This window comes from Bufo bufo, chromosome 2, assembly GCF_905171765.1.
Source record: "Bufo bufo chromosome 2, aBufBuf1.1, whole genome shotgun sequence".
Lineage (NCBI taxonomy): Eukaryota > Metazoa > Chordata > Amphibia > Anura > Bufonidae > Bufo > Bufo bufo.
Window position 1 is genome coordinate 396,529,577 of NC_053390.1, and position 23,018 is coordinate 396,552,594.

General features: G+C 41.8%; 1 protein-coding gene across 1 annotated transcript in view; it reads right to left on the reverse strand.

Moving 5' to 3' along the window:
- CNTLN (centlein) overlaps window positions 1-23,018 on the reverse strand; it is a 353,786-nt gene that overhangs the window by 281,246 nt on the left and 49,522 nt on the right. The window contains exon 4 of the mRNA XM_040417242.1: window positions 402-486. Coding sequence (XP_040273176.1) covers window positions 402-486 — 85 coding nt within the window. The remainder of the gene's footprint in view (window positions 1-401; window positions 487-23,018) is intronic.

Below are 23,018 nucleotides of genomic sequence, written 5' to 3' on the forward strand. Positions count from 1 at the left end.
GCATGCGTGATACAACGTGCACACGGCCGGTAGTTGGTGGCTGTTTGCGGGCATGAGCCCCTTAGGTGGTAAATAGAAGGGTATGTTCTGCTTCCCATCATGACACCTAGATCACAGCTCCTCTTTCCTCCTCAAGTTCACATACAAATTCCTCCTCACTACAGAGATGCTGATGAAGAGGAATGAGGGATTCTCCCTGTACTAGTGATCATGAGGGTCCCTGTTACCCTGCAAACAGGCAATTCATATTTAACCTTATAAACACTGAGACCACCAGCCAATTCAGAAATGACAAAGTGTTTGATGGGACACAGGATATTAGCCAGAAGGGTGCCAGGTATAATAAATATAGTGCAAGCGCCATTCTAAACAGATGTGCTGTAACAATAGGCAGTACAAACCTGTTCTAGCTCCTGTATTTTGCTGTCCTTCGTTTGCAAGATTTCCAGAACTTTTCTGTCTTTGGTCTCGGCTTTATTTTTTTCCCTGATGAAAAGAAAAGAAGATTTATATTACACATTATTAAATCAAATTTGTACTTAATCATGTGAATTTATTACTCCTTCGTAAGAAATAACATTTGAAACAGTAAAGAATAAAATTATCTGTGACCAATAGCCCCCACGGAATTAATCATCATGAATATGGCAAGTAGCAGAAAATTAACTTTTCTGGCAGATGTGACTACTTTGTGAGTACTTTAGTCTTTTCTTCATACAGGCTTTGGACCCATAAGACCTGCATAAAAAATAAAAATAAATATTTCGGCACTAGCATTAGTTCATCTTGTTTATTAAGGACATGATCATCTAAAATGCTAAAAAGAGAAGGACAAAGATGTCAAGTACAGAGATATGGCCGATTCTACAGTATTTAGAATAGTTTAAAGGGGTTGTCTCACTTCAGCAACTGGCCTTTATCATGTAGAGAAAGTTAATACTAGGCACTTACTAATGTATTATGATTGTCCATATTGCCTCCTTTGCTGGTTTCATTCATTTTCCATCGCATTATACACTGCTCGTTTCCATGGTTACAGCCATGTAAACCATCAGCAGTGGCCGTGCTTGCACACTATAGAAAACTGCAGGAATTTATGGTTTTTGCTTAAATATAAATATTGACATGGAAAATAAAAAATAACATTAAACATTTTAAAAAAAATTAAATGACATAAAACGAGATTTAAACAATAGGTCATTTTCTGATGACACGTTCCCTTTAAGTGCAGACTTAAAGGGGTTGTCTCACTTCAGCAAGTGGCATTTATTATGTAGCGAAAATTAATACAAGACACTGATTAATTATTATCCATATTGCTTTCTTCATTGCTTGTTTCCATAGTTATGACCACCCTGTAATCCATCTGTGGTGGCCATGCTTGCACACTATAGGAAAAAGCACCAGCTAATGTGCACTCCCATGGTCCCGGCCACCAGAGAGGCCAAAGCTTTTTCCTATAGTGCGCAAGCACGACCACCACGGATGGATTTCAGGGTGGTCATAAGTAGAGATGAGCGAATTTCATATTTTGAAATTCATACACACTTTGTTTGGTGGTAAAAGGTGAATTGCGTTATGGATTCTGTTACCACGGACTAGAACGCAATTCTATGACGAATGCATTACGGAATGCCTTTAGAGGCATTCCATCATTCATTCCATCCTAATCGAAGTCTATGGGCTGGAAAACTGATCCGTCCCATTTCCTTTATGCAGGGGAGGCCTCCGTCATAGAATTGCGTTATGGTCCGTGGTAACTGAATCCATAACACAATTCACCTTTTACCACTAAACGAAGTGTGAACGAATTTCATAAGCGGAAATTCGCTCATCTCTAGTCGTAAGCATGGAAACGAGCAGTGTATAATGTGATAGAAATATGAATCAGGCCAGCAGAGGAAGCAATATGGACAATCAAAATACATTAGTAAGTGTCTTGTATCAACTTTGTCTAAATGATAAATGCCATTTGCTGAAGTGAGACAACCCCTTTAAAGGTGTTATCCGAGTTATTTTCTTGTTCTATGTTCCTAACTAATAAAATGTAACAGTTTTCCAATTCACTCACTTTATCTCCGGTGGCTGGTTTCTCAGATTTCACTGAGGGTCACTGTGCTGGCCACGCCCCTCTTCACTGGCTGTCTGCTCTCTCCTAAGATTCTTAACCCCTTCAGCTGCACATACTGGGTATCTGCAGCAGTGACAATTCTGGGCACAGGATCTGACAGACTAGAGAGCATTGCACAAGAAGGTAGGGGGAAGATCCTGTGTGTATTAGCAGTGTCATTATACAGCTGGGACTTGTAGTCCTACACATACAACATGCTGTTGATTCTCCCAGCACTCAGGGCAGCTCTTGTATCCACTCCCTTAGCAGTGTCATTATGCAGCTGGGACTTGTAGTCCTACACATACAACATGCTGTTGATTCTCCCAGCACTCAGGGCAGCTCTTGCAGTCACTCCCTTAGCAGTGTCATTGTACAGCTGGGACTTGTAGTCCTACACATACAACATGCTGTTGATTCTCACAGCACTCAGGGCAGTTCTTGTATCCACTCCCTTAGCAGTGTCATTATACAGCTGGGACTTGTAGTCCTACACATACAACATGCTGTTGATTCTCACAGCAGGCAGTCACTCAGGGCAGCTCTTGCATTCACTCCCTTAGCAGTGCAGGGGGAGGGGCAGAGATTGTTTGTATTGCATGTAAACAAAGGGCCAGAAAAGAACCAGGAAATGAGGGAATATATATATAATTTTTTTTTTGCATAAAACTTGCTTAGCTTAGTTATATATTGCTGCCCATCAGATTTTCAGTGCTATATTTTTTTTCATAACTCGGACAACCCCTTTAAGTCTGCACTTAAAGGGAATGTGTCATCAGAAAATGACCTACTGTTTTAAACTCATTTTATGTCGTTTAATTTTTTAAAGAATGTTTGATGATGTTATTTTTTATTTTCCATGTCAATATCTATACTTAAAAAAAAAACAGATGAGCCGAAGTTATTACTTCGCTAAGTCTCGCGAGACTTTTGGTAATAACTTCGTAAATTAAATTTCTACTGTTAACAACCTTTTACCGAACTCCGGTTTGGAACCAAGGTACCACATGGAAAAAGGTTTTTAACAGTAGAGCTCCGTACAGTATTCTAACAGTTTCATGCGAATCGACTTCGGATGTTTCATCCGAAGTCGTTTCTCCCTTCCCTAATTACAGGCATAATTAGAATGACAGATAAAACAGAATCCACCATTCACAAAAGGTGATAGTCAGAGCTTATCTTTTCTTTTCTTGTACAATGACTTCTGCGCAGGAAACAGAGCATGCCTAGAAAACTCTCCCATAGAAGTCAATAGGGTTCCCTCCTGACCTTTGTGTCTATGGACCATGGGGCTGCTGTAAAGCAATATTCTTAAAGCTTTCTAAATGCTGTTAAGAACTGCTCAGGCAAAATGGCCGCCTCCCATAATCATGTTCAGAAAATAGAATAAATAAATCTCCAATCAGAAAAGATTAGAAAAAAGGAGATGTGCTGCTATATGGTTTTAACTGGCAGAAAAAAAAAATGGTGACACATTTCCTTTAAAGGAGCTTTCCGGTATTACTATGGTATAAAACAGATATGGTCATGTAGTTGATTACATCATGTACTGTATATCCTACCCATGCATTCTTTTTTTCAATTTGGACTGTCCCACTTTCACCATAAAAATAAATCACTGTGGTTTGTTTCCATCCTGCATATAGCACCACTTATTCCTATATCCAACCAAACCCATGATGCACTTCTCCTTCTCTTCTCTGTCACAGGTCCAGCACCGCACCTAACAACACCCAGCTAGTTTATAGCTCCTCCCACCAGCTAGTTACATAGACACTCCCCTATCACTGCCCCTAACACCCAGCTAGATTATAGCTCCTCCCACCAGCCAGTTACATAGACACTCCCCTATCACTGCCCCTAACACCCAGCTAGTTTATAGCTCCTCCCACCAGCCAGTTACATAGACACTCCCCTATCACTGCCCCTAACACCCAGCTAGTTAATAGCTCCTCCCACCAGCTAGATACATAGACACTCCCCTATCACTGCCCCTAACACTCAGCTAGTTTATAGCTCCTCCCACCAGCTAGTTACATAGACACTCCCCTATCACTGCCCCTAACACCACCCAGCTAGTTTATAGCTCCTCCCACCAGCTAGTTACATAGACACTCCCCTATCACACCCAGCTAGTTTATAGCACCTCCCACCAGCTAGTTACATAGACACTCCCCTATTACTGCCACTAACACCCAGCTAGTTTATAGCTCCTCCCATCAGCTAGTTACATAGACACTCCTCTATCACTGCCCCTAACACCACCCAACTAATGTATAGCTCCTCCCACCAGCTAGATACATAGATACTCCCCTATCACTGTCCTAGTTGTTGCTTTGACACGCCCATGTACATATCACAGAAAGAACTGCATGGATATGGTCATGTGACCACAGCTCAGAACAGAATATAGGAGCACAAGAGTAAGGCCTCTTTCACACTTGCGTTGTTGGGATCCGGCATGCACTTCCGTTGCCGGAGGTGCCTGCCGGATCCGGAAAAACGCAAGTGTACTGAAAGCATTTGAAGACGGAACCGTCTTCCAAATGCTTTCAGTGTTACTATGGCACCCAGGACGCTATTAAAGTCCTGGCTGCCATAGTAGTAGTGGGGAGCGGGGGAGCGGTATACTTACAGTCCGTGCGGCTCCCGGGGCGCTCCAGAATGACGTCAGAGCGCCCCATGCGCATGGATGACGTGATCCATGCAATCACGTGATCCATGCGCTTGGGGCGCCCTGACGTCACTCTGGAGCGCCCGGGGAGCCGCACGGACGGTAAGTACACTGCTCCCCCGCTCCCCACTACACTTTACCATGGCTGTCAGGACTTTAGCGTCCCGGCAGCCATGGTAACCACTCTGAAAAAGCTAAAGGTCGGCTCCGGCAATGCGCCGAAACGACGTTTAGCTTAAGGCCGGATCCGGATCAATGCCTTCCAATGGGCATTAATTCCGGATCCGGCCTTGCGGCAAGTGTTCCGGATTTTTGGCCGGAGCAAAAAGCGCAGCATGCTGCGGTATTTTCTCCGGCCAACAAACGTTCCGTACCGGAACTGAAGACATCCTGATGCATCCTGAACGGATTACTCTCCATTCAGAATGCATTAGGATAATCCTGATCAGGATTCTTCCGGCATAGAGCCCCGACGACGGAACTCTATGCCGGAAGACAAGAACGCAGGTGTGAAAGAGCCCTAAATGTAAAGAAATACATTACAAAATTACTGCTACCTTCATAAATGCGTATTTGTAAGGATGTTGATGCAAACCAGAACACCCCTTTTAACCCCTTCAACCCCGGGCTAGTTTTCACCCTTCTGCCCAGGCCATTTTTTGCAAATCTGACATCTCACTTGATAACTCTGGAACGCTTTTATTTATCCAAGCCATTCTGAGATTGTTTTCTCGTGACACATTGTACTTCATGATAGTCATAAATTTGAGTCAATATATTTCACCTTTATTTATGAAAAAATCCAAAATTGACCCAAAATTTTGAAAAATTAGCAATTTTCAAAATTTCTATTTCTCTGCTTTTAACAGAAAGTGATACCTCATAAAATATATATTACTTAACATTCCCCACATGTCTACTTTTTGTTGGCATCATTTTGTAAATGTAATTTTTTTTTATTTTTTTTTAGGACGTTAGAAGGCTTAGAATTTTAGAAGCAATTCTTAAAATTTTTAGGAAAATTTCCAAAACCCACTTTTTAAAGGACCAGTTCAGGTCTGAAGTCACTTTGTGGGGCTTACATAATGGATACCCCCCATAAATGACCCCATTTTAGAAACTACACCCCTCAAGTTACTCAAAACTGATTTTACAAACTTTGTTAACGCCTTAATTTCAAAAGTTCCCTTTTTTGGCAGATTTTCCATTTTAACCACCTCCGGACCGCCTAACGCAGGATCGCGTTCCGGAGGTGGCAGCCCTGCGCAGAGTCACGCATATATGCGTCATCTCGCGATGGCCGAGATTTCCTGTGAACGCGCGCACACAGGCGCGCGCGCTCACAGGAACGGAAGGTAAGAGAGTTGATCTCCAGCCTGCCAGCGGCGATCGTTCGCTGGCAGGCTGGAGATGTGTTTTTTTTTAACCCCTAACAGGTATATTAGACGCTGTTTTGATAACAGCGTCTAATATACCTGCTACCTGGTCCTCTGGTGGTCCCCTTTGTTTGGATCGACCACCAGAGGACACAGGTAGCTCAGTAAAGTAGCACCAAGCACCACTACACTACACCCCCCGTCACTTATTAACCCCTTATTAGCCCCTGATCACCCCTGATCACCCCATATAGACTCCCTGATCACCCCCCTGTCATTGATTACCCCCCTGTCATTGATCACACCCCTGTAAAGCTCCATTCAGATGTCCGCATGATTTTTACGGATCCACTGATAGATGGATCGGATCCGCAAAACGCATACGGACATCTGAATGGAGCCTTACAGGGGCGTGATCAATGACTGTGGTGATCACCCCATATAGACTCCCTGATCACCCCCCTGTCATTGATTACCCCCCTGTCATTGATCACACCCCTGTAAAGCTCCATTCAGATGTCCGCATGATTTTTACGGATCCACTGATAGATGGATCGGATCCGCAAAACGCATACGGACATCTGAATGGAGCCTTACAGGGGCGTGATCAATGACTGTGGTGATCACCCCATATAGACTCCCTGATCACCCCCCTGTAAGATCCATTCAGATGTCCGCACCTTTCGGATTTCACTGGCGATTTACCTACTTACAACACAATAGGGCCCCTGGAAAATGCCAGGGCAGTATAACTACCCCACAAGTGACCCCATTTTGGAAAGAAGACACCCCAAGGTACTCCGTGAGGGGCATGGCAAGTTCCTAGAATTTTTTATTTTTTGTCACAAGTTAGTGGAAAATGATTATTTTTTTTTTTTGTTTTTTTTCATACAAAGTCTCATATTCCACTAACTTGTGACAAAAAATAAAAACTTCCATGAACTCACTATGCCCATCAGCGAATACCTTGGGGTCTCTTCTTTCCAAAATGGGGTCACTTGTGGGGTAGTTATACTGCCCTGGCATTCTAGGGGCCCAAATGTGTGGTAAGGAGTTTGAAATCAAATTCTGTAAAAACTGACCAGTGAAATCCGAAAGGTGCTCTTTGTAATATGGGCCCCTTTGCCCACCTAGGCTGCAAAAAAGTGTCACACATCTGGTATCTCTGTATTCAGGAGAAGTTGAGGAATGTGTTTTGGGGTGTCTTTTTACATATACCCATGCTGGGTGAGATAAATATCTTGGTCAAATGCCAACTTTGTATAAAAAAATGGGAAAAGTTGTCTTTTGCCAAGATATTTCTCTCAAACAGCATGGGTATATGTAAAATGACACCCCAAAACACATTCCCCAACTTCTCCTGAGTACGGAGATACCAGATGTGTGACACTTTTTTGCAGCCTAGGTGGGCAAAGGGGCCCATATTCCAAAGAGCACCTTTCGGATTTCACTGGTCAGTTTTTACAGAATTTGATTTCAAACTCCTTACCACACATTTGGGCCCCTAGAATGCCAGGGCAGTATAACTACCCCACAAGTGACCCCATTTTGGAAAGAAGAGACCCCAAGGTATTTCGTGATGGGCATAGTGAGTTCATAGAACTTTTTATTTTTTGTCACAAGTTAGTGGAATATGAGACTTTGTAAGAAAAAAAAAAAAAAAATCATCATTTTCCGCTAACTTGTGACAAAAAATAAAAAGTTCTATGAACTCACTATGCCCATCAGCGAATACCTTAGGGTGTGTAATTTCCGAAATGGGGTCATTTGTGGGGTGTTTGTACTGTCTGGCCATTGTAGAACCTCAGGAAACATGACAGGTGCTCAGAAAGTCAGAGCTGCTTCAAAAAGCGGAAATTCACATTTTTGTACCATAGTTTGTAAACGCTGTAACTTTTACCCAAACCTTTTTTTTACCCAAACATTTTTTTTTTATCAAAGACATGTAGAACAATAAATTTAGAGCAAAATTTATATATGGATGTCGTTTTTTTTGCAAAATTTTACAACTGAAAGTGAAAAATGTCATTTTTTTGCAAAAAAATCGTTAAATTTCGATTAATAACAAAAAAAGTAAAAATGTCAGCAGCAAGGAAATACCACCAAATGAAAGCTCTATTAGTGAGAAGAAAAGGAGGTAAAATTCATTTGGGTGGTAAGTTGCATGACCGAGCAATAAACGGTGAAAGTAGTGTAGGTCAGAAGTGTAAAAAGTGGCCTGGTCTTTCAGGGTGTTTAAGCACTGGGGGCTGAGGTGGTTAATAAAAAAAATTCTTTAACACATCGAGGGTTAACAGCCAAACAAAACTCAATATTTATCACCCTTATTATTCGGTTTACAGAAACACCCCACATGTGGTCATAAACTGATGTAAGGGCACACGGCAAAGTGCAGAAGAAAAGAAGCGCCATATGTTTTTTTTAGAAGGCAGATTTTGCTGGACTGGTTTTTAGATGCCATGTCCCATTTGAAGCCCCCCTGATGCACCCTTACAGTAGAAACTACCAAAAAGTGACATCATTTTGGAAACTAGTGGCTAAGGTGCCAGTTTTATTGGTACTATTTTGGGGTACATATGACTTTTTATTGCTCTATATTATGCTGTTTTGGCACAGTTTTTTATTTTTACAACATTCATCTGACAGGGTAGATCATGTGCTTTTTTTATAGAGCAGGTTGTTACGGACGCAATGATATCAAATATGTCTACTTTCTTTGTTTGTTTCAGCTTTACATAAAGCATTTTTGAAAAAAAGATGTTTTTGTGTCTCCATTTTATGAACACCTTATTTTTACTTTTCTGCCGATCGTCTTGTGCAGCGGCTCATTTATTTTAATTTTTTTCAGAAAAAGTTGAAGTTTTTTATTGGTACCATTTTTGGGTAAATATGATTTTTTGATCATTCATTATAACACTTCATGGGGCAGGGTGACAAAAAAAAATTGGTGGTTTTGGCACAGTTTTTATTTATTTTTACAGTGTTCACCTGAGGGGTTAGGTCATGTGGCAATTTTATAGAGCAGATCATTTCGGACGTGGCAATACCTAATATGTTTACTATTTTTTATTTATTTAAATTTGACACAATAATAGCATTTTTTAAACCCAACAAAAATTTTTAGTGTCTCTATAGTCTGAAAGCCATAGCTTTTTCATTTTTTGGGCGATTGTCTTAGGTAGGGTCTCATTTTTTGCGGGATGATGTGACAGTTTGATTGGTACTATTTTGGTGTTGCACTTTATATGATGTAAGGTGACAAAAAAATTCTATTTTTTGGCACTGTTTTTATTTTTTACGGTGTACAGCTGAGGGGTTAGGTCATGTGATATTTTTATAGAGCTGGTTGTTATGGACGCGGCGATACCCAATATGTCAACTTTTTTATTTATTTTACTTTAATACAATAATAGCATATTTGAAACAAAAAAAATTATGTTTTAGTGTCTCCATGTTCTGAGAGCTATATTTTTTTTTATTTTTTTTTAGCGATTTTCTTATGTAGCGGCTCATTTTTTCCAGGATGAAGTGTTGTTTTTATTGGTACCATTTTGTGGGACATATGCCTTTTTTAACGCTTGGTGTTGCACTTTTTGTGATGTAAGTTGACAAAAATGGCTTTTTTGGACACAATTTTTTTATTTTTATGGTGTTTATCGGAAGGGGTGGCCTATGTGATATATTTATAGAGTCGGTCGTTTTTTTTTTTCTTTCTATTTTTTATTATAAAATCAGTGGAAAGGGGCGCTTTTTTAATTTTTTTTTACTTTAAACGTAATTTTTATATATTTTTTTAACTATTTCTGTCCCACTCTGGGACTTCAACTTTTGAGGTTCTGATTCCCTCTGCAATGCATTACAATACATATGCATTGTAATGCATTGCCTGTTAGTGTATTATACTGAGTAATACACTAACAGGTTGCCTAGGAGACCCAGCCTGGGGCGCTGACCGCGGCATAGAGGGGGTTAATCCGCCGGAATTTTACAGCGATGACAGCTGATACAGCAGGGGCCTGACAGGGATTACCGAGCCCCTGCAGTGACCGCTCCAGTGCCCGCCCGATCACCATGACGTCATAGTACGACAAAATGCGGCAAGTCAATTGCTGACGACGTACTTTTACGTCATATGTCAGGAAGGGGTTAAGAGCATCTGACAGCATGATCAACCTTATTAAACCAGGTATATTGCCTGGTCAAGTTGATCATGATGAATAAAAAGATACCTTTCTTTTGTCTGTATGGTGAAATGTTGCAAACAGCAAATTGGAATTTTCAAGTACAAAGGGGCCAGTCAACCCTGTAGTCTTGTGCATTCCTCCCTCCCCTTTGAGTGACAGAGCTAGACTCATCCAACCCTGTGTTCTGGCTCAGTACTTTGGTGCTTGCACTGTGGCTGTGGCTCAGTAAGTTGTGGCTTGCACTGTGGCTGTGGCTCAGTAAGTTGTTGCTTGCACTGTGGCTCAGTAAGTTGGTGCTTGCACTGTGGCTGTGGCTCAGTAAGTTGGTGCTTGTGCACTCAATCTGCTGCTGCCCAAGCAGCACAGACTCAGACTGTGCATGCTCCGATGACATCAGTGCATTTGGAAGTGGAGTCACCAGCGGCTTCACTGAGAGCAGCAGCTGTGCTCCTTGGAGGATGAGGATCGTGAGGTGAGTATGGTCTCCTCTCCGTACAGCCCTCTCTCCAAATTCTCCACTGCCACTAGTGAGTGCTAGGACCCACATCTTAGCCACACAACATTAGCAAAATCACTAACACACTGACACCAATGATTCACCACCCCCCCCCCCCCCCCCCCCCCACCCCCTTTAGTATGACCCTCTAAATGCTTCCTGCATCCCTGTGGATAACCTTGAAGCCCAAACCCCCAGCCACCTCTCTATTCAGTGTGCCCCCAATATGATTACTTCATCCTTGTAAATAATATGGTAGCCTAGTCGCCCAGCTCCACAAGCCACCTATATGCTAATACAGCATGATCCGATCCCCCCCCTCAAAAAAAAATAAAAAAATACGTTGCAGGCATATAACCTACAAAAGACAAACGAGAAAGTTGCTGACATAGTGTTATCACTATTGTAATGTAGCAAATAGTCATTGGTGTCAGTGTGTTTGAATGACTTTTCTAATGTTCTGTGGCTAAGATGTGGGTCCTGGCACTGGTGCTCCAAGGACTTCGGCTAGCCCCTTGGTGTTCGAAATTGCTAATTTGCATAAATATAAAAAGATTATATCTCTGCAGCAGTTCACTCTAGAGAAAAGAAATGCATTATGTTACTCAGTATATTAGTATAATTCCAAGTAGTCACAGCACTCAATAACCTGGCTTATTTGGGGGTGCGCATCACGGTTATGTTCCTTGCTCCACCTCAGGAACCACTCTCGTAGTATTTGTATAATTAGACAGCAATCCGTTTGATTGATGCGATAAGCGATATTTATTCAGCCGGACATAATGATGCACAGTTATGGCAACGTTTCAGGCTAAATGAAAGCCCTTCATCAGGCCCAAATCAGGTCACACATGAAAAGCCGGCACTGGCGTTTCATGTGTGGCCTTATTTGGGCCTGATGAGGGCTTTCATTTAGCCGAAACGTTGCCATAACTGTACATTGTGCATCATTATGTCCGGCTGAATAAATATTGCTTATTATTACATCAATCAAACGGAGTGCTGTCATGTTACTCAGTATGATATACCCTACCAGCAATAAGCCTGGAATAATAGGGTTGATCATGCTGACAGATGCTCTTTAAGATTCTCTTGTGAATATTTATTTTAAGCATTTGCAGAGCAAGGTCTTCAGGCATTTCTTTAAATCCATACACAGTAGACTGTGCAAACACGACCACTACTTCCAGCAGGACTGTCTGGCAACTTAATGGGGAATATTTATCAAGCCCTATACGCCAAAATTGTGGAGTAAAAAAGTTGCACATTAAGGTGCACAGTATCTGTGCACCTTAATTTGCGCGTTTTTGAGCTTTTCAACACTTTTTTGATTGCAGAGAAAAAGAGGGCGTGGCTTAGTGCAGCCGCCATATATAGTTTAGCTGGCGTAGAGTTCAGTTTCTAGCGCATGACAGGCACACCTCACGCCAGCGCAGGGAGATCAAGACTGGCAAATGGATCCACCAGTGTTGATAAATGTTTCCCATTGTATAATGTGAGGAGAAGGGTCCATCATTTACTAAGCAAGTTGCACCAGAATTATGGCATAAAATGTACCAAAAAGAATGGAGTTTAGATTTGCGCCAAATATATCAACTGTTTTCTCCAGAATTTTCACCATAAAGAATGCATCACGCAAGAAATGAGCTATAAAAGTGAAAGTGGGCGGGGCTATCAAATAAGCACATATTTTGCCTCATTTATGGTCCTCTTATTGGCAGAAATGGCTCAAATTGTTGCGGACAATTAAGCCAGCTAATGTAGTAGTGTTTTGTGTAAAAATGCACATTTATGGCATAAAGATGCAACTTTTTTGTCAAGAAGTCGAATTTATGAAGAGAAAACCAACTCGTCGTTGGAACATTGTAAGTAATAAAACAGGAGGCGTTTATTTTTATCTAATATAAATGAGCTAAACAACAGGGTTCTGTCAGTAAAATGACATCCAACAAAAACAAAACAACAAAAACGTCCCGAATCTGAGAAAAAAGTGGCAACTTACCAGTGAAAATGTCTCAAATATGCTTCAAAAGTCACAAATATGTTTCAAATATGTTTCACCAAGTGTGGTCTGGCAGGGGTAGCTGAAATGGCGCATTTTGGTTTTAAAAAGTCGCATTTTAGTGCCTTTGGCGTTAAAATATTGCAATTAGAGATAAATAGGCAGATAATATATTTATATTTGAAAAAAAGTCACATTTTAAAAGTGGTGTGCACCTTTTGATATATGGAGTGTCTGTGGGACAGTCAGGAGAGATAGCTGTTTAGCGAACAAGCTGACAGCTATTGAAGGTGTTTGGGCATGTTAACAACAAGCGCCACCATGATTGTTTGAAGTCACTTGCTAGACTGCATAGAATATAGCCACCATTACCCCAGGCTGAAGATGGCAACATTTGCAGAAAATAATAAGTATAGTTATTTAATTCTTGCAAACTACTTTGAGATCCTGTAATACAACAGGCAGTGAAGTTAAAGGGAACCTGTCATCAGCTTTAGGCTGACCTCACCAAGGGCAGCATGTAATAGTAACAGAAATACTGATGTCAGCGGTGTGTCACTCATGAGCTAAAAGTAAGTGGTTGCTGAGAACCAGCATCATCATCATTGCAGCTCAGGCCTAGAAAAGAGTCAAATCTACCTGAGAAGAGTCCTGGTTATTCCTAATCTCCTGCTCTCCTGCCCACCTGATGATTGGCAGTTCTCTCCTAGAGAGAAAGGGAGAAAACTAGGTAGAAGCCTGTCAGTCATCAGGTGGGCAGGAGAGCAGGAATTCATGAATAACCAGGACTCTTCTCAGGTGGCCAGGACTCTTTTCCAGGCCCAGTCTGCAATGATTGTGATGTTGGTTCTCGGCAACCACTTACTTTTACCTTATAAATGACAGACCGCTGAAATCAACTCGCCTGTCTCTGCTTTATGCTGCTGTTAGTAAGGACACCATAAAGTTGATGACAAGGTTCCCTAAGTGGCTTCAACGTAATTTTGAAGGAGAAAAAACTGCAACTGTATTCAAAATTGAAGGCTTCATGCATTCTTGGTTCATGATTATTTATTATACACTGCCTGTCTAAAAAAAAAGTCGCCACCTGGATTTAACTAAGCAAATAGTTATGAGCCTCCTATTGGATAATAACTGCATGGGCGATTATCTTTCAGCTGGCAGCAAGTTATTTAACCCCAACTGGTACAATGAGTTGCTTCTCATTTTTTAACCACCTCAGCCCCCAGTGCTTAAATCCCCTTAATGACCAGACCACTTTTTACACTTCTGACCTACACTACTTTCACCGTTTATTGCTCGGTCATGCAACTTACCACCCAAATGAATTTTACCTCCTTTTCTTCTCCCTAATAAAGCTATCATTTGGTGGTATTTCATTGCTGCTGACATTTTTACTTTTTTTATTATTAATCGAAATTTACCGAAATTTTTGCAAAAAAATGACATTTTTCACTTTCAGTTGTAAAATTTTTCAAAAAAAAAAACTACATATCTATATAAAATTTTCTCTAAATTTATTGTTCTACATGTCTTTGATAAAAAAAAAAAAATGTTTGGGTAAAAAAAAAAAATGGTTTGGGTAAAAGTTATAGCGTTTAAAAACTATAGTACAAAAATGTGAATTTCCGCTTTTTGAAGCAGCTCTGACTTTCTGAGCACCTGTCATGTTTCCTGAGGTTCTACAATGCCCAAACAGTAGAAAACCCCCACAAATGACCCCATTTCGGAAAGTAGACACCCTAAGGTATTCGCTGATGGGCATAGTGAGTTCATAGAACTTTTTTTTTTTTGTCACAAGTTAGCGGAAAATGATGAATATTTTTTTTTCCTTACAAAGTCTCATATTCCACTAACTTGTGACAAAAAATAAAAACTTCCATGAACTCACTATGGGCATCACGAAATACCTTGGGGTGTCTTCTTTCCAAAATAGGGTCACTTGTGGGGTAGTTATACTGCCCTGGCATTTTAGGGGCCCTAATGCGTGAGAAGTAGTTTGAAATCAAAATGTGTAAAAAATGTCCTGTGAAATCCTAAGGCCCCTTTCACATGGGCGAGTATTCCGCGCGGATGCGATGCGCGAGTTGAATGCATTGCACCCGCACTGAATACCGACCCATTCATTTCTATGGGGCTGTTCACATGAGCGGTGATTTTCACGCATCACTTGTGCGTTGCGTGTAAATCGCAGCATGCTCTATATATTTAGCGTTTTTCACGCAACGCAGGCCCCATAGAAGTGAATGGGGTTGCGTAAAAATCGCAAGCATCCGCAAGCAAGTGCGGATGCGGTGCGATTTTCACGCATGGTTGCTAGGTGACAGTCTATTCACTGTATTATTTTCCCTTATAACATGGTTATAAGGGAAAATAATAGCATTCTGAATACAGAATGCTTAGTAGCTGATCAATTGAGGGTTAAAAAAAAATAAAAAAAATTAACTCACTGTTCGCGTAGTTCCCGGTCTCTTCTTTACTTCTTAAAAGATGAACTACCGGCTAGGACCTGTGGTGACGTCAGATCACATGCTCCAATCACATGGTCCATCACCGCCATGTGATTGGAGCATGTGATCTGACGTCACCAAAGGTCCTTTAGCCCACAGCTCATCATTAAAGAAGTAAAGAAGAGACCGGGAACTACGCGAACAAGAGGAGAAGGTGAGTTAATTTTTTTATTTTTTTTTTAACCCTCAATTGATCACCTACTAAGCATTCTGTATTCAGAATGCTATTATTTTCCCTTATAACCATGTTATAAGGGAAAATAACAACATCTACACAACACCTAACCCAAGCCCGAACTTCTGTGAAGAAGTTCGGGTTTGAGTACCAAACATGCGCGATTTTTCTCACGAGAGTGCAAAACGCATTACAATGTTTTGCACTCGCGCGGAAAAATCGCGGGTGTTCCCGCAACGCCCGTGTGAAAGAGGCCTAAAGGTTCTCTTTGGAATGTGGGCCCCTTTGCCCACCTAGTCTGCAAAAAAGTGTCACACATGTGGTATCGCCGTACTCAGGAGAAGTCGGGCAATGTGTTTTGGGGTGTCTTTTTACACATGCCCATGCTGGGTGAGATAAATATCTCTGTCAAATGACAACTTTGTATAAAAAAATGGAAAAAGTTGTCTTTTAGAGAGATATTTCTCTCACCCAGCATGGGTATATGTAGAAAGACACCCCAAAACACATTGCCCAACTTGTCCTGAGTACGGCAATACCACATGTGTGACACTTTTTTGCAGCCTAGGTGGGCAAAGGGGCCCACATTCCAAAGAGCACCTTTAGGATTTCACAGGGCATTTTTTACACATTTTGATTTCAAACTACTTCTCACGCATTAGGGCCCCTAAAATGCCAGGGCAGTATAACTACCTCACAAGTGACCCCATTTTGGAAAGAAGACACCCCAAGGTATTTCGTGATGGGCATAGTGAGTTTATGGAAGTTTTTATTTTTTTTGTCACAAGTTAGTGGAATATGAGACTTTGTAAGAAAAAAAAAAAATAATCATCATTTTCCGCTAACTTGTGACAAAAAATAAAAAATTCTAGGAACTCGCCATGCTCCTAAATTCTAGGAACTCGCCATGCTCCTATAAGGTATTCCATGAGGGGAATGGCGAGTTCATAGAAGATTTTTTTTTTTTGGCACAAGTTAGCGAAAAATATTTTTTATTTTTATTTTTCTCACAAAGTCTCCCTTTCCGCTAACTTGGGACAAAAAGTTCAATCTTTCATGGACTCAATATGCCCCTCAGCAAATACCTTGGGGTGTCTTCTTTCCGAAATGGGGTCACATGTGGGGTATTTATACTGCCCTGGCATTTTAGGGGCCCTAAAGCGTGAGAAGAAATCTGGAATATAAAGGTCTAAAAAATTTTACGCATTTGGATTCCGTGAGGGGTATGGTGAGTTCATGTGAGATTTTATTTTTTGTCACAAGTTAGTGGAATATGAGACTTTGTAAGAAAAAATAAATAAATAAATACATTTCCGCTAACTTGTGCCAAAAAAATGTCTGAATGGAGCCTTACAGGGGGGTGATCAATGACAGGGGGGTGATCAGGGAGTCTATATGGGGTGATCACCACCCTGCCATTGATCACCCCCCTGTAAGGCTCCATTCAGATGTCCGTATGTGTTTTGCGGATCCGCGGTGTCCGTGTTTTGCGGATCCACGGATCCGCAAAACACATACGGACGTCTGAATGGAGCCTTACAGGGGGGTGATCACCCCATATAGACTCCCTGATCACCCCCCTGTCATTGATCACCCCCCTGTAAGGCTCCATTCAGAGGTCCGTATGTGTTTTGCGGATCCGATCCGTGGAGCCGCCTCCGGAACACGATCCTGCGTTAGGCGGTCCGGAGGCGGTTAAACAACAATGTCGAAAGACACATCTCGTGGTCGTGGAAAATATGTTAGTCTGTTTGAGAAGGGTCAAATCATTGGCATGCATCAAGCAGAGAAAACATCTAAGGAGATTGCAGAAACTACTAAAATTGGGTTAAGAACTGTCCAACACATTATTAAAAACTGGAAGAATAGTGGGGACCCATCGTATTCGAGGAAGAAATGTGGCGGAAAAAAATTGTGAATGATCGTAATCGTCGATCACTTAAACGTTTTGTGAAATCAAATTGAAGAAAAACAACAGTAGAACTCAGAGCTATGTTTAATAGTGAAAGTAAGAGCATTTCCACACGCACAATGCGAAGGAAACTCAAGGATTGGGACTGAAAAGCTGTATAGCCGTAAGAAAACCACTAATCAGTGAGGCAAACCAGAAAAAAGGGCTACAATTTGCTAGGGAGCATAAAGATTGGACTCTGGAGCAATGGAAGGTGGTCATGTGGTCTGATGAGTCCAGATTTACCCTGTTCCAGAGTGATGGGCGCATCAGGGTAAGAAGAGAGGCAGAAGAAGTGAGGCACCCATCATGCCTAGTGCCTACTGTACAAGCCTGTGGGGGCAATGCTATGATCTGGGGTTGCTGCAGTTGGTCAGGTCTAGGTTCAGCAACAGTATGTGCTCCAGGAATGAGGTCAGCTGACTAACTGAACATACTGAAGGACCAGGTTATTCCATCAATAGATTTTTTCTTAACGGATGGCACGGGCATATTCCAAGATGAAAATGCCAGGATTCATTGGGCTCAAATTGAGAAAGAGTGGTTAAGGGAGCATCAGACATCATTTTCACACATGGATTGGCCACCACAGAGTCCAGACCTTAACCCCATTGAGAATCTTTGGGATGGGCTGGAGAAGGCTTTGCGCAGCAGTCAGACTCTACCATCATCAATGCAAAATTTTGGTAAAAAATGAATGCAACTCTGGATAGAAATAAATCTTGTGACATTGCAGGAGCTTATCGAAACAATGCTACAGCGAATGCGTGCCGTAATCAAAGCTAAAGGCGGTCCAGGGTGCCAGGATTCAGGACCCCAGCCAATCTGATAAGATTTCATGAGCATAAGGTGTCAATATTTAAGTCATGGACATAACATTTAACTTATGAAAATACTGATATTATATGGTATTGCAAAAATCTACCATTATTTTTGACTATGACCTAAAATTTAGGATGTAGCAATTAGTTTATATTTGCTCATGCAGCCATATGGTCTGGCCTTTGTCACTGGCATAATTCTATTCATGCTACTGTCTCCCAATCATTATGTACTGTAATTACATTTGAGGTTCCTGCTGACTGAGAAGAAAATTCACATATTTACACAGGACTCCAAAACCATAATAGGTGGTGTCCTGAGAGCAAATATGGCGATTTTTCTACACGTGGTGTTACCTTGAGTCAATTGTCTTCAAGGACATTAAATACATAAACTACAAAATACATAAAATGAATTGCTACGCAACCAAATTACATTGTCTTCTATGTAGTGCTTTCACTCTTCAAAGTAAAATTTTACATGTCCTACTAAAAAGGCCGAGAGATTGGGGGGGAAAAAGCTCCAAGAAATTAGGCTCTGTCAAGAGGTTTATGAAGATCAATGACTGAAACAAACTCCTGTTTAGCTAATTAGAATCACTGATGTACCATAATGACTTGAGCTACGGATATTTGCAGACTTCTTTAGGATGAAAAATGGAGTAAGGAGATGCTGTCAATTTGTAAAACTTTTAAGCACCAATCACTTTCCCCTGAGGCTAACATTTTAAACATTTAACCGAGCTGCACTGAGCCACAAGAATTATCCATATTTAGTTTTCATCATCTCCCCAAATCTGACAATTTATTCCACATCATTAACAGACTATTTTTCTAAGTGTTTTAGCACACGCTAGAAGTTCACAGACAAGATCGCATCAGGTTTTCCTGGGTCTTGGCCCATTTTTAATGAGATGCCCAAAGATGAAATATTATAGACATAGAATAATCATTATTTGTGAATGACTAGTGAAGATGGGTTGGGATCTTGACAAAAACAAATTGTGGTGTATAAAAGAAAGTTATTTATGTAGGGTCATTTACACAAAAAATAAATGAATGGTATAATATGCGAACATAAATGCAGAATACAATGATCTGCAGGAATGACCTACAATTGTATATGGAAGAACACTTCTGGAGAAAGTGAATGGAGTCAAGTAGAAGAACCAGAGACAGCGACAAAGTCACTGTGATGGTGATCTAGTGAAGACCGGCCTGGACAATGCCAGGAGGCAGTTCTAAAAACGAGGAGCCAGCAACTACACACTGCAGGACGATTGCAGAACATTCTAAATTATCATGGCCTTAACAGTAGTCAATATATTCCAAACTCTCCTATTCACTTCCCATGTTGTGTGAGGAGGTGCCCCACTTCCTCTGTAGTCAAATGAGCCTGTGTTTCAGAGTGGTCACTACAGTCCCCCGGTCACCCACTTACAGTAGTCACAGCAGGACCCCTCCTATATTTCCCAGTAATACCAGCAGCTTAGTTAAAGGGGTTATCACATCATAATGATCACTGTTAAATCAGTTAATGATTTGACAGTGATCATTTTTGTAAATATACTTGATTAACAAATTCCCACCGTTTAGGATAAAATTCATTCCCACTTACCCTATTGTTGTGACTCGGTCTCCCCTGGTTACGGCCACCGCTCTTCTCCAGAATCCCGATGGTCGCGCTTGCTCAGAAGACTCCTTCTTTTCTCCCGGCCGGGCTGCTCGCTGTCCTGAACGCACACACTGCCGCGCTTGCGCGACGGTGACTTCTTCCCGGCCAGAATAGTACAGAGCTGCGACTCTGTACTATACTGGCCAGAAATAAGTCACATGGCGCATGCGCGGCAGCGTGCGCGTTCAGTCCAGCGCGCGGCCCGGCCAGGAGAAGACTTCAATCAAGATGAAGCCCGCCCCCAGCCAGAATCCAGGAAGTGAACGTCGCGGTGGCAGCAGGTAAGTATGAAAAGGCGAAGTGGGATAACCCCTTTAAAGGATAACTGTCATATTTTTTTCATTTGCTAGTTTATTAGAGCTAGGCATGTATACCTAAGTTATTCTGTCAATGATTGTCAATAGATCTGTAATTACCTTATAATAACAGCTTTCATTAATGTCTCCTGTCCCTTTCCACTGCTCCCTTAAAAGACGGTTGCTATGGCTTGTCTGTCTCAGGCTAAGAAGACAGAGGGGCGGTCCTTCACGCTGCATGCCTGCATTAGGCTTCAGAGTGAGGAGGCGTGTCTCTCAGTAATCCAATCTGATTGGCTGGCAGGAAGCTGCTGGCTACAGCAAGTGTGTATGTGACCTGAGGGAATGCAGTTTTGGCCTCAGAACTGGCAGAGGAGCAATCTTGAGAAGGTCCTTATATTGTAAATGTTTAAAGGGCTTCTGTCACCCACCAAAAGTCATTTTTCATTTTTGGGCTAATTAAAATCCTTATAGTGCGATTTAATATATAGTGCTCTTACCTTTTTCTGTGGCTTAGTTTCTTATAAATATGTTAATTACCTCGCTACCAGCAAGTAGGGCGGTTACTTGCTGGTAGCTGCCGCATCCTCCTTTCAAAAAAACCGCCCCCTCCTCCTGTTGATGGACAGGGCCAGCGAGCGCTCTCCTCCTCCGGCTGGCCCTGTCTGCAATTCAAATCCCGCGCCTGCGCCTTACGTGTCTTCATTCGGCGCAGGCGCTTTGAGAAAAGGACGCTCGCTTCCTCAGCACTCCCTCAGTGCGCCTGCACGGATGACGTCACCTCTAAACCCAAAAGAGAAGACGTCATCAGCGCAGGCGCACTGAGGAAGTGCTGAGGAAGCGAGCAGAGCGCCTGTCAATCAACAGGAGGAGGGGGGCGTTTTTTTGAAAGGAGGATGCGGCGGCTACCAGCAAGTAACCGCCCTACTTGCTGGTAGCGAGGTAATTAACATATTATAAAAGTGCGTTTTTTAAAGAAACTAAGCCACAGAAAAAGGTAAAAGCACTATATATTGAATAATCGCACTATAAGGATTCTAACCCCTTAGGGACGCATGACGTACCGGTACGGCATGTTTCCCGAGTCCTTAAGGACCCATGACGTACCGATACGTCATGAGTTTAAAACGAGATTGCGGCGCTGCAGGGGTTAATCGGAACAGGATGCCCGCTGAAATCATTCAGCGGGCATCCTGTCACAACGCCGGGGGGGGGGACCCCCGTATCGGCAATCGCAGCAAAACCGCAGGTCAATTCAGACCTGCGGTTTGCTGCGCTTTCTGCAGATTCTGATCGGGATCAAACTTTAAAATGCCCCAAATACGTTTTTTTTGCAGGCAGTGCGGGAGGTGCGGCAGGCGGGATCGCGATCCCCCGCCCGCCTCCTCTTGAATATTCATTGGTGTCCAGTGGTTATACCAGAGCGTCAGCACATTGCTGACACTCTGGTATAAACGGCTGACATCTGTGCTGTGATGTCAGCCGTTTAACCCTTTCCATACCGCGGTCCATACGGACCGCGGTATGGAAAAGGTTAACAGTAAGAGGGGGCTCCCTCCCTCTCCCATCGGGGGGCTGCTGTGCCTTTGCAGCCCCCCGACAGGATGGGGTCACAGAGAGAGGGAGCCCCCCTCCTTACCCTTCCCCGTCTGCTCAGTTGTGGCCACAACTGAGCAAACGGGGAAGGTTCCCATGGCAACAGGACGCCTTCTCAGGCATCCTGCTGTCCATGGTGCTGAACAGATCTGTGCTAAAGGCATAGATCTGTTCAAAGTGTAAGTAAAATACAGTACAATACACTATATAGTGTACTGTAATGTATTATACAGACATCAGACCCACTGGATCTTCAAGAACCAAGTGGGTCTGGGTAAAAAAAAAGTAAAAAAAAAAAAAACATTTATCACTGAATAAAAAAAAAAAAAAAAATACACTACACATATTAGGCATCGCCGCGTCCGTAACGACCTGATCTATAAAACGGTCATGTTACTTTCCCCGCACGGTGAACGCCATAAAAATAAAAAAATTAAAACTATGAGGAAATTGAAATTTTGCCCACCTTACTTCCCAAAAAAAGAAATAAAAGTGATCAAAAAAGTCGAATGTACGCCAAAATAGTACCAATCAAACAGTCATCTCATCCCGTAAAAATCATACCCTACCCAAGATAATCGCCAGAAAACTGAAAAAACTATGGCTCTTAGACTATGGAAACCCTAAAACATGATTTGTAAAAAAAGCCATTTTTTGTCATCTTACGTCACAAAAAGTGTAATAGCAAGCGATCAAAAAGTCATATGCACCCCAAAATAGTGCCAATCAAACAGTCATCTCATCCCACAAAAAAAGGAGACGCTACCTAAGAAAATCGCCCAAAAACTGAAAAAACTATGGCTCTCAGACTATGGAGACACTAAAACATGATTTTTTTTGTTTCAAAAATGAAATTATTGTGTAAAACTTACATAAATAAAAAAAAATTGTATACATATTAGGTATCGCCACATCCGTGACAACCTGCTCTATAAAAAATACCACATGATCTAACCTGTCAGATGAATGTTGTAAATAACAAAAAAAAAAGTGACAAAAAAGCTATTTCTTGTTACCTTGCCTCACAAAAAGTGTAATATAGAGCAACCAAAAATCATATGTACCCTAAACTAGTACCAACAAAACTTCCACCCTATCCCGTAGTTTATAAAATGGGGTCACTTTTTTGGAGTTTCTACTCTAGGGGTGCAT